Genomic DNA, 12,701 nt, shown 5'->3' with positions numbered 1-12,701 from the left:
GCAGACGCGGTACTGCATTGCTACACAGCAGCAGCTCATTGCCTTTTGGCAGCAGATAGTACTTTGACTGGTAGCCATCATCGTCGTACTCCTGCGTGCTCTTTTAGCCGACCTCAGTGAGGTCGGTCAGGTGTGCCTGGGCAGACATGGGAGTGACTCAGCCAGGTTATTTCCCTTTTTAAGTTTCATCTCATGGAGATTCAGTCCTGCTGGCAGTCGTACTGCACCATCTTCTTGTGAGCAGCCAGGAGACGACGATGGCCAGCAGTCGTACTGCACCGTCTGCTGCCAGCCTAAGATGTATAAAGATAAAGTGGATCAAAACAAGAAATAGACCAGATTTGTTTTGTATTCATTTTCTCCCCCCCGTCCTCCCATGAAATCAATGGCCTGCTGAACCCAGGGTTTTGAGTTCTCTCCTTGAGGGGGCCATTCTGTTTTTTCTTGATGCAAAGCCACCCCCTTCGTTGATTTTAATTCCCTGTAAGCCAACCCTGTAAGCCATGTTGTCAGTCGCTGCTCCCTCCATCAGAGCAACGGCAGACAATCGTTTTGCACCTTTTTTCAGCGCAGATGCCATAGCACTGGGAACATGGAGCCTGCTCAGATCACCGCGGCAATTATGAGCACTATAAACACCGCACGCATTATCCAGCAGGATATGCAGAACCATAACCTGCAACAAAAGCAAAACCAGGCAAGGAGGCAACTGCAGCGCAATGATGAGAGTGATGAGGACAAGGACATAGACTTCTCACAAAGTACGGGCCCCTGCAACGTGCACATCATGGTGTCAATTGGGCAGGTTCATGGCGTGGAATGCCGATTCTGGGCCGGGGAAACAAGCACAGACTGGTGGGACTGCATAGCGTTGCAGGTCTGGGACAATTCCCAGTGCTTGTGAAACTTTCGCATGCATAAGGGCACTTTCATGGAACTTTGTGACTTGCTTTCCCCTGCCCTGAACCGCAAGAATACCAAGATAAGAGCAGCCCTCACAGTTGAGAAGCGAGTGGTGATAGCCCTATGGAAGCTTGCAACACCAAACAGCTACTGGTCAGTCAGGAATCAATTTGGAGTGCGCAAACTTACTGTGGGGGCTGCTGTGATCCAAGTAGCCAGTGCAATCACTGAGCTGCTACTATCAAGGGTAGTGACTCTGGGATATGTGAAGGTCATAGTGGATGGCTTTGCTGCAATGGGATTCCCTAACTGTGTTGGGGCTATAGACAGAACCCATATCTCTATCTTGGCACCGGAGCACGAAGGCAGCGAGTACCTAAACCGCAAGGGGTACTTTTCAATGGTGCTGAAAGCACTGGTGGATCACAACGGACGTTTCACCAACATCAACGAGGGATGGCCGGGAAAGGTTCATGACGCTCGCGTCATCAGGAACTCTGGTCTATTTCAAGAGCTGCAGGAAAGGTCTTACTTTCCAGACCAGAAAATAACCATTGGGGATGTTGAAATGCCTATAGTTATCCTTGGGGACCCAGCCTACCCCTTAATGCCATGGCTCATGAAGCCATACACAGGCAGCCTGGACAGTGGTCAGGAGCTGTTCAGCTATAGGCTGAGCAAGTGCAGAATGGTGGTAGAATGTGCATTTGGGCATTTAAAAGCGCGCTGGTGCAGTTTACTGAGTCGTTTAGACCTCAGCAAAACCAATATTCCAATTGTTGTTAGTGCTTGCTGTGCACTCCACAATATCTGTGAGAGTAAGGGGGAGATGTGTATGGTGGGGTGGGAGGTTGAGGCAAATCACCTGGTCACTGATTACGCGCAGCCAGACACCAGAGCGGTTAGAAGAGTACAGGAGGGCACGCTGCGCATCAGAGAAGGTTTGAAAACCAGTGTCATGACTGGCCAGGCTACAGTGTGAAAGTTGTTTTTCTCCTTGATGGAACAACCCCGCTCCCGGGTTCACTCTACTTTCCTGTAAGCTAGGCACCCTTCCCTTCCCCCATTCGATCACCACTTGCAGAGGCAATAAAGTCATTGTTTCTTCACATTCATGCATTCTTTATTTATTCATCACACAAATAAAGGGATAACTGCCAAGGTAGCCCGGGAGGGGTGGTGGAAGGGGAAGGACAAGGCCATACAGCACTTTAAAACTTATTGAATGCCAGCCTTCTGTTGCTTGGGCAATCCTCTGGGGTGAAGTGGCTGAATGGCCAGAGGCCCCCCCACCACGTTCTTGGGCATCTGGGTGAGGAGGCTATGGAACTTTGGGAGGAGGGTGGTTGGTTACACAGGGGCTATAGTGGTGGTCTGTGGTCCTGCGGCCCTTCCTGTAGCTCAACCATACGCCAGAGCATGAGAGTTTGATCCTCCAGCAGCCTCAGCATTGACTCCTGCCTTCTTTCATCAAGCTGACGCCACCTACCATCTTCAGCCCCCCACCTCTCCTCACTTTCATATTGTGCTTTCCTGCAATCTGAGATTGTCTGCCTCCACGTATTTTGCTGTGCTCTGTCAGTGTGGGAGGACAGCATGAAGTCAGAGAACATTTCATTGCGAGTGTGTTTTTTTTGCCTTCTAATCTTCACTAGCCTCTGGGAAGGAGAAACATTTTATAGAACACTCTTTCACAGTAAACCTTGCTGTTAACATTACATAGGACGTGCTTTCATTACAAGGTCGCATTTTGCCTCTTATTGAGGGTATGCTGGTTTCGTGTGAGAGATCACTCACGTAGAGCCAGACAACAGAATTCGGCTTGCAGGCAGCCATGGTAAGCCACAGTCTTTTGGCTTCTTTAACTTTCATAACATGTGGGAATGGTTTCAAACAGCAGCGCCCTCATTACCCATACCAAGCACCCATTGGGTTGGCCATTTAAAATTGGTTGGCAATTTAAAAGGAGGGGCTGTGGTTTCCGAGTTAACATGCAGCAGAAACTCAACTAACCCCTCCCCCCCCACACACACACAATTCTCTGGGATGATGGCTTCACCTCTCCCCCCCTCCGCATAGCTAACAGTGGGGAGGATTTCTTTTCAGCCACAGGCAAACAGTCCAGCAGGAATGGCCACCTCTGAATGTCCCCTTAATAAAATTCCCCTATTTCAATCAGGTGACCCTGAATGATATCACTCTCCTGAGGGTAACACAGAGAGATAAAGAATGGATGTTGTTTGAATGCTAGCAAACACCGGGACCATACACTGCAATGCTTTGTTGCCTTCAGGGTCCAGGAGCCCGCCTTGGGTGAGTTTGGGGGGTACTGGCTCCAAGTTCAGGGTGATAAACAGATCCTGGCTGTTGGGGAAACTAGTTTCTCAGCTTCCTTGCTGTGAGCTATCTACAACCTCCTCATCATCATCTTCCTCGCCCCCAAAACCCGCTTCCGTGTTGCCTCCCACTCCTTGGACGGAGTCAAAGCACAGGGTTGGGGTAGTGGTGGCTGCACCCCCTAGAATGGCATGCAGCTGATCATAGAAGCGGCATGTCTGGGGCTCTGAACTGGAGCGGCCGTTTGCCTCTCCGGTTTTTTGGTAGGCTTGCCTGAGCTACTTTAATTTTCACACAGCAGTGCTGAAGGTCCCTGTTATAGCCTCTGTCCTTCATGCCATTGGAGATTTTTTTTCAAGTATTTTGGCATTTGACATTGTGGAGGATAATGCTATGACAGGAACTGTTCATGGGAGAACAGTGGCAGAGGGAAATGGAATAACCAGAAACATACATAACTTCAAATTTCTGTGTGGCTTAGTGTTGTGGCATGACATACTGTTTGAAATAAATGTTGTAAGCAAGAGACTCCAAGGTGTTGACCTTGATATATCTGGAGCAATAGAACAACTGGACAAAGCAAAGTCTTACCTATCAGATGAGGGATTTCAAAACGTTCCGAAGAGTGCACAGAAGTTGGCAGAAGAACTTCACACTGAAGCTATTTTCCCACCCATTCAAGACTACAAGAGTCACCGAAGAAGTAGATGACAGTTTGATTACGAGGCACGGATAATCCCATAAGAGACCCCAAACAACAATTCAAAATTGAATTCTTTAACCAGGTGCTAGATTGTGCAATGCAGTCAGTTGAACGTTTCATGCAGCTCAAGGAACACAGCAGTATATTTGGTATGTTGTATGATATTCCAAAACTTCTCACGATATCCAAAGAAGACCTAAACTAGAGACAATGCAGGGCACTAGAGACAGTATTGACACATGATGACATGCGCGATATTGATGCGAGTGATTTATGTAATGAACTGAAAGCCTTCTCAGATACATTTCAGCAGGATCAACTCCAAAGGCTCTTCTGGAATATATGTGCACAAATAACATGACCACCCTCTTTCCAAATGCTTTTGTTGCTCTCCGCATACTTCTAACACTTCCTGTAACAATTGCCAGTGGAGAATGCAGCTACTCCAAGATGAAGTTAATAAAAACACATCTACGCTCCACAATGACACAGGAGAGGCTGGTCGGCCTTGCAACCATCTCAATAGAGCATGAGCTGGCCCAGACTGTGGACCTTCAGGAAGCAGTTCAAATCTTTGTAACCAAGAAGGCACGGAAAGCACCACTTTGATTATTCAAACAGATAAAAATGCCAGTGTTTACTATGCAGACAAGAAAAGTTACATTTGCTGTTCAGGCATTTGAAAGTTAAGTGTTACTTAAAATTTGTGAACAGGCATTTTAAGTTGTTAGTTCTCCTTTATTGGGGTAGGTAGCAGAGCAGTACCATGAGAGGAGTAGAACAGGAAGAAGGCAGAATTGAGACCTTTCAAAGTTTTGGTTCAAGCAAGGGGGCATGGGGGCATCATTTGAGCTCCCCGCCTCAGGTACCAAAATGTCATGGGCTGGCCCTGGTCCTATTGGTACAGATCTTTTATATAAATTAAAGAACTCTTTATTAATATCTTTAGGTGATATACATAATTTACCATGTTTATCACAGATGGCCACAACTCTTTTTATGCAGAGGTCTTTTGTCTTAGGTGCTATGCCAGCAACTTGTCAGCTTTTTCACCCAATTCAGAAATCCTGCCTGAATCAAAATAGGGCAAATTCAGCCTGTGCCCCCAGTGCAGCTTATTGAGTATATATCTCAAATTAATTAGGGATCGCAGCAAATGTGGAGATGGGGCTGTTGCACAATACAAATAAAGCTTTTTACTTTTTTCTCAAGGGCTGTCATATTTTCTTCACATTCCCTTTTCTTGGCAAACATGAAACTTCTAATTGCACCCCTCAAATAGATTTTGAGTGTCTCCCACAATGGCCTGCTAGAAGATGTTGCAGTTAATTTGTCTCCAGGAACATGTCAAATTTATTTTTCAAAAAAAGTTTTGAAATGAAGATCTAATAAAAGTGAAGAATTAAATCTACATCTACCTGGCTGTTTCTCACCCGTCTCTTGCTGTTTGAAGAATCATGGGGCATGATCAGAGAATGCAATTGTATTAATTGAGGAGTCAAGTACAGAATTTACCAAGTTTTTGGAGATCAAAAAAAGAAATCTATTTGGGAATAGGACCCATTTTGTGGAAAGAAGTATGAATAGTGCCTACCCGCTGGAAGTATAAAACGCTAGGTTTCACATAATCCCAGATCTTTAATTTGCAACTCCAAAGCCGTTCTACTTTTGGTTGACTTATGACCCTGGGGCTGAGATTTGTCCACAAAGGGATCGAGCACCTTTTTAAAATCCCCAACAATCGCACTAGGGCTTTGGGGTTCTCTGTATAACTTAGTAAAAAAACCTGTGAAAGATTTCAGGAGCATCAAGGTTAGGCCCATACATATTAGCAATGATTAGTTAGATCATTTATGGTGACTTTACATGCATAACTTTCTGCATGCAGTTAAGTTCCAGAGGAGCCTTAAGACTATAGCCTCCCCACTCGTGGAACCTTAGGAGACTCTTTGGGGGCTCCCAAACCTACACACCCTGCAAACCTTAAAAGGATCTAGTCAGCAGCACTAGAGGCTAGTTGAGGACTCCTCCAAATAGGATCATTGTGGGTGACCTCCTAGGGCAGGGAAGGCCTCCTAAAATCTTCGGGGATTTCTCAGTTCCTGCATAAGACAGGGGTCCACAGGGTTGAATTGCATAAGAGCATAGGGCTTGGGCAACAGCATAACTGGGAGGCCTTTCTTCCTTTCTGCTTATTTGATTCCATGCAGGACATTGCATCACTATATCTTTCGCCCTTGTGATTGAGAGCCCCATTGCAAATGACAGCATTTTGAGACTTAGCCAGTATGAGAACAAACACAATACAAAAGAAAGGCTCATACATCATAAAAATGTCCTGGGTTCACTTCTGGTTTCAGTTGTAGTTTAGTTTTAATTACTTTTAATTACGACTAATAATAATTTGTAATATACTAGTAAATGTTCTGTAGTATAATTGGGGAAATAATGACATCTTTAGAAATAGGAGACCTCCCTATAGAATCTGCTATTAAAACTTTGTTGAGAGGTCTGAAGAGACCACCAGGTTTTGAGTGAATTATGGTTTGTGGTTTAGTGGTTATATTATACTAAGACATAAATCTGACTTTATCATAACATTTATCTAATGTCCTATTTGTTGTATATCATTTCAGTACACATGTATTCCATTATATTTAGCTGTACATTTTAAAGCAGACATAAACTATTAAATGCTTTTTTGATTAATGCAAAGCTTTTGAGAACTTGTGCTTGTTTGGAACAGTATATGGGATATTGCACTCACAAGCACAGACCCATGGCGTTAATAACCCTGGAGTCATGTCCTTGTCAAATGTGTTAGAATTTTAAAGCACTCTGAGTCTCTTTTAGATGCAGGACTGAAAATCCTACTGTGTCTGTTTTCTAATTCAGCAAATGTGCATAGAAGCACACACAGATATAGAAGTGTGTAAGCTCGCATATGTATAATATTGTAACCCTTCTGCCAGGTGGAGCCAGCAGCAACCAGGGCCATGTTCAATATCTAGGGGTTCCTTTCCATCGATACAACACAGAACCGGCTCGAGCCCCCACCCAGTAACCTGGGAAAATTACACACCACCCCCGGGCACCTCTGAGAGGCAATATTTCCCCACTCGCAAGCATAGAGTCTGAGTGTAGAAAAGAAACTTTTAATGAAAGGAGGGAACTAACTTGGAGTTAATTTGGGAAAACACTGCAAACAGGGTTCATAAACATAAACTATGGGTAAAAGACCCACCTCCGAAGTAGAATGGTCAATGCCCTTTTCTCCTCAGGTTCTTAAGTCCAGCAACCCAAAAGTCCCTTTCACATGCCTGATCCTTCTCTGTTGTTGTCCTCGGTTGGTGCAGACCCAGAGTTCAGAGGTGCATCTGCAGAGTTCACCACCCACCCTGGGTGGAGAGTAAAGAGGTATCTTATTCACTCTGCTGGCCCCTCACCAGCCACCTGCTCACTGCTTTCATCGCGCCTCTCTGGCGCCGCCCTGCTGGCTGTCAGTCACTTCTGCTTCTCTTCTGTGACCTCTGCACATCAGTCTCTCAGTGATTTTCTGCCCTTTTGCAGGCTGGGCAGAAACACTGCCTCATCTCAAGTGATTTCAGCTCTCAGTGATTGTAGCTCTTAGCAGGCAAGGCAGAAACACAGTCCTACTACAACTGGTTTCAGCTCTGATCAAGCAATTAAAGTAACAAGAGGCTCCTAATGAAGCCTATTTAGCCCTGTTCTTCAAACAGTGGGGAAGAACAGTTTAAGCCAGTCTAGAGAGGTGGGGAGGGGGGGCATGTAGCCTCCTGACTAGAACTCCTGTTCCCCCCCTTACTTTCACAGGGCTCTGACATTCAAGCCCCTGGTTAATGACATTCTTTCAACTGAGGGTGCACCCCCCCCTCATTTGGGACAGGGTAAGCACAGTCCTACTCTCCTGTATTGCTATAATAATTACAACATTGGTAACCATATTTCACTATCCCTGCATTCAGTACTAAGGTCATTAGTACCCAGCACTAGCCAAAGTTTATCCTTTGACACAGCTATAAATGATGAATATGTAAACAGAGCAGGAGCAACCTGTATTTACATAAACACACCCGTAGTCTCTTCCCCTCCCAGCTATCTGTCGGGGAAGCATTCATTTAGACCCTGATTACATCATGAATCATTCTTGGAATTGTTCTGTGAAGGTCTGGTTCAAAGTTTATTGAAGTCAGTGAAGAGACCCATTGATTTCAGTGTGCTTTCGATCAGGTCCTAAATGGAAAAGAACACTTGTTTCTCTTTAGGAAAGCAAGTTATTGACTTCCTTAGGAATAAGGGTGAAATTCTGGCCCCGTTGAAGCCGATGGCAAAATTCTCATTGACTTCCGTGCGGTCAGGATGTCCCCTTATGTGTATTTAGCTGTTCAGCTTTACATTTCAAGATCAGATCATGACTGGGAGGTCATGTGGGCAACATCTGGGAATTACACCATGGTCTCAATCTACATCCAATAACTCTGTAAATGGACCAAACACAATATCCATATACTGGTATATTTTAGGAAATATGCAGACATTTCTCATTTAAATATTATTATTTTCTCTCTAGTCTGGCTATCTCCAATAGCAGTAGAGCACTTTGAAGTTTTACTGTACAGCTACTATATAATCAGTCACGGATCCTGTGCAAATTTAGTCAGTAAATTAATGGTCAAAATCATCTTCTGGGGCTGTCATGTTTAGGGTTGTGATTAGAGATTGTAAGAAATTACAAGAAATTCAGGTGCACTTCATAATGGAAACACAGAATAAAATTGCAATGGCCTGTGTATTTCACTAATAACATTTTATTTGCTATCTGCTAATCTTGAGACAGTTTTTATTTTATTTAGTCATTTAATTATTTTGCAGAACAAGGTCCTAAATTCCTGTCTTATAATTTTAGCCAGCTGACGTAAAGAAATGATTATTTTTTTTCCCTTTTCCTCAGGTGCTGTTGCCACCTTATGAAGATCCTGCAAATGCAGCTAGTAAAGACCCACCACCACCTTATGTGTCAGCATAAGCAAGAACGTGAAGTGTACCTAAGAACAATAGCTTTACTTCTCAAACATTTGAGCAATAGTTTATTTCACTTCCAGGATGTAACTCTAAGATTTATGTGTTGCTGTTTAGCTGAAATTTTGAAATGTAGATTTTGTGTTCAAAATGCTGTAGATAGTTTTAATAATGTGCTTCAACTGAAACAGTGTGTTGAATTGGTTTCAGGAACCTTTTTTTGGGAGCGGGGGTTAGTGTTAAGATGACAAGAATCATTCAGTAGCTTTTATTCACCTCATTTTGACATGCAATGCTAGAGAATTTAGAACTTTTGTGTATAAAGCAGGTGTACATTTCCTTTTTTATCTACAAATCTTCCAGATCAGTAGAAACAAGTTTCTGAAATGCCCATTTTCCACCTTTAGAATGTATAGGACAAAATGTAGTTTCAGTCCCAAAAAAGTGACATTCCGCTTTACTCCAAAAAAGCTAATAAAATATTGTGCTGAAGCAAATGGTCTCTAAAGGAACAGGAGTACGGTATAGTGTTCTCACTAACCAGGTTAATCACAAACATTTAGTGGGGGGGAATAAGCATGGGAAAGCAAGGTTGCTTAGCTCCCAAAACTGTGGCAAGTCAGGTCCATGGTCTAACGTATACCTGCTCTGTCCCCTACAGCCACTCTTCTTTTCACTTCAAAATAAATACGTAAACATTGCTGCCACCATTCTGCTGATACTCCCTTCTTGCCTATACAGCCCCTCCCCTTTTAGCAACCTCAAAAAATACCTGTGCTTTTAAAATCACATGGCTTGGTGACTGAAGATGCCTCCTTGGTATCCAAAGTGTGAAAGTTTCTATGGGAGTGTGCCTGTAAATAGAGCAAAGTTTTGGACTGTGAATTAAGTTATACCAATATGGGGATAAATTCTCCCAGCCTATGGGAAAAACATGCATGTAATTTCTCCTAACATTTTCAGAAATCTCTCATGATTACCTATATGTATCAAAAGGATGCAGCATCTGCATCATATGGGAATATGGGACTCCTTTGTATGACAACTGTTTGCATTAGAATTCATTCTAGTGGGACTCCCCCATCTGTGCTGATCCAGCTATGTATGTTTGTGTGAGGTACTCTTTTCTCCAAAAAATGCCTCTTGCACATGTAACTTTTTTGTTGAGAGTTCTATTTTTAAAAATTGTTAAAGATCATCTATACTATATGAATGGACATGTTTCTACCTCTCATCTCTTCTCAAGTGTCATCTCTGTCGCTTTTTGGATGTCAGCACATGTTGGGGTGCAAAGCCTTATGCAAAGGGACCTTGTGGAGCTGCACCACCCCTGGGGGAGCCTCAGGAGAAATTGTCCTTCAAGAAGCATGATCTCTTCTGAAGCTGACCTGGAGTGCTCACACTGCACTGTTCATTAGGACAATGTAGATTTCAGTGCACTGACTCCACTCTACAGGCCCATGCAGAGTGTGGGCAGGTCTATGGTCCTGCCTCCTCCCTGCCTTTTTCTGAACAATGACCAAACAGTCCCTGTTCAGAGACCGCTATTGTGATCTGTCCTTGTGCAGGCCATGAAATGAGGGAAAGGCTTTTTAAAATGACCCTTCCACACACTTGTGCAAGAGCAGATTCCAGTCTAGCCCTTGTTGTTTTGTTTCATGGTTCAATCACTCTAAGATCAGACCAGGCAATACCTTGATTGGACCAGTTGCTCATACTGATATATAGAAAAATCCCATTGTTTTCTGCAGGGTAACTCTAGTGTTTTCCAGCGTAGGCCTCATAACCATTTACATTCCAGAACTGAATTTATTTTTGAGGTGGGCTGCCTGGACTTCTGATCCTCCTGGCTGTTCACTTTCTTTTAATTCTTGACTGATTTTGAAGAATTTTTAATCATTCATCTGTTTGACAATAAGCCGATTGTATATACTTCTCATTGAATCTACTATGTATATTAGCTAGCCTCTCTCTAATAAAAGGGATGTTTCCTTGTGCCTATGGCTATTTCTTTTGCATCTCTTCACTAACATAACATCCACACAAATCTAGTATTGTCAATCAAATGTGACAGGTTTTCTGTGTAAATAAATAAAAACTACAACTTCTGTTTCATGCAGTCAATAACCACATCTTCCTTCTTCTGGCCATGTACAAATGCAGAAAAGAATAGTTATTAGGCTCAGAATATTTCTTACAGAGCAATGGAAATTAGAGATGGAACAGACTTATTTTGTTAGCATCCAGAAATGTTTTCTGAGTTTGGTCTCCAAAGTGCCAAATAAAGGAGGACTGCCATCTCTGGTCTGTTCCATGATACTTCCATAGCCAGGTGGTGGCTTTTGTTTTGTTTTTTTACCATTACATTGTATAAATTCATATCTAGTTTGCTGTAGGTTTTTCTTAGCAGTACTTTTCTCCCAGGTATCTCTCATCCATGTATACATTTTGTTTCTGTTGGTTCCTGTCCTCCTCCTCTCCCCCTCCCGCTCCCCCGCAGACATCAGCATATTATTTTTCCAGGTTGCATCTCATTTTATTTTTTATATTCTATATTATGTGGGATCATTATTAATAATTGCCAGATCATCAAAGACTGGAATGAAAAATATTAAAAAGGTGCACTCAAGTCAGACATACAGGTCCAGACCTACCAGCTAAGGATCTGGCCCTTGGTTTTACCAGATGTGTAAAGATATACTTGGCTGAAACTTTATGAATCTTTTCATGTCAACCATAGAATTTTGCAGGCTTCTTAAACTCAACAGCTACTGAATCTAAACCCCCAATTTTCTCTTCCTCAACTGCAGCTCTGTTATTACTGCTGTATTTACATAAGAACTATAGAAAATAGTATTCTCCCACATACAAAGATATTGCCCTGTAGAGGGTGAGCAGAAAAACTTTGGTGGTGATCTGGTAAGTACATGTGCTTTTGATGCATCTCAGTGCTTCTAACATATTGTAACAGTCATTAACAACCACAGTTTTGAGTGATGCACTGTTCAAACTGATATTCCTTTAGGAAAATCTCTGGTTTGTAAATATAACCAAAATGCTCTAATTAATATATGCCTCTAGAACATATTCCTAACCACAGATCTATTGTCTAGAGAATGCCAGGCTGGTGCAGTGCCCAGGAACTGTTAAGGTGTTTTGCCAATGTTAAAATAAGGTCTTTTCTAAGTGCACGATGTGGGGGAATGGTTATGAGTAGGAGCAGAAGACAAGCGATGAAGTGGTGATGATAGAACGGGTGAGGGAAGGTTCGTTAATCTCATTGGATGGCACAAAGAGACTAATATTTTTACATTCATAAGAATCAGTGTTATAAGAATAAAGGAAATTAATTTTCATGCTTCCTTTCTCCTGTGCCACAGTCAGACCAGAGCAAACATATGTAAGTTCTATCTTCTAGTCTTAAGCAAATTATCAGCTGTATCCCAGAACTTGAAGTAGATGACACTTTGGTCTCACCTATTGTCAGATTGCCTGAGACCGAGCAGACCTCTGCCCTCCATATCTAAAGAAGAGTTGGTTAAACTCCAGCCCGGTGGTCAAGGTTGCTGGAAGACTCAGAGCATAGTATCCCTATTTCTAAGGAGATCTATTTGAAATCATATTTACATTTTTATTAGAGGCTGGATTTGCAATCGTGTATACTGTAATAGCTTTCCCTGCAAAGATTCTACACCTAAAGTTTCAGCTTACAGCAACA

The 12,701-nt window shown here is 42.9% G+C and overlaps 1 protein-coding gene across 1 annotated transcript in view; it reads left to right on the top strand.

Moving 5' to 3' along the window:
* The window catches only part of LAPTM4B (lysosomal protein transmembrane 4 beta), a 126,721-nt gene extending 115,707 nt beyond the window's left edge, over nt 1-11,014 (top strand). The window contains exon 7 of the mRNA XM_073330500.2: nt 8,916-11,014. Coding sequence (XP_073186601.1) covers nt 8,916-8,990 — 75 coding nt within the window. The 3' untranslated portion in view covers nt 8,991-11,014. The remainder of the gene's footprint in view (nt 1-8,915) is intronic.
* The last annotated feature ends 1,687 nt before the right edge of the window (nt 11,015-12,701 follow it).

Source organism: Lepidochelys kempii, chromosome 2 (assembly GCF_965140285.1).
Source record: "Lepidochelys kempii isolate rLepKem1 chromosome 2, rLepKem1.hap1, whole genome shotgun sequence".
NCBI lineage: Eukaryota > Metazoa > Chordata > Testudines > Cheloniidae > Lepidochelys > Lepidochelys kempii.
The sequence above is the reverse complement of the archived record's forward strand: the minus strand, read 5'-3'. Positions and strand labels throughout refer to the sequence as shown.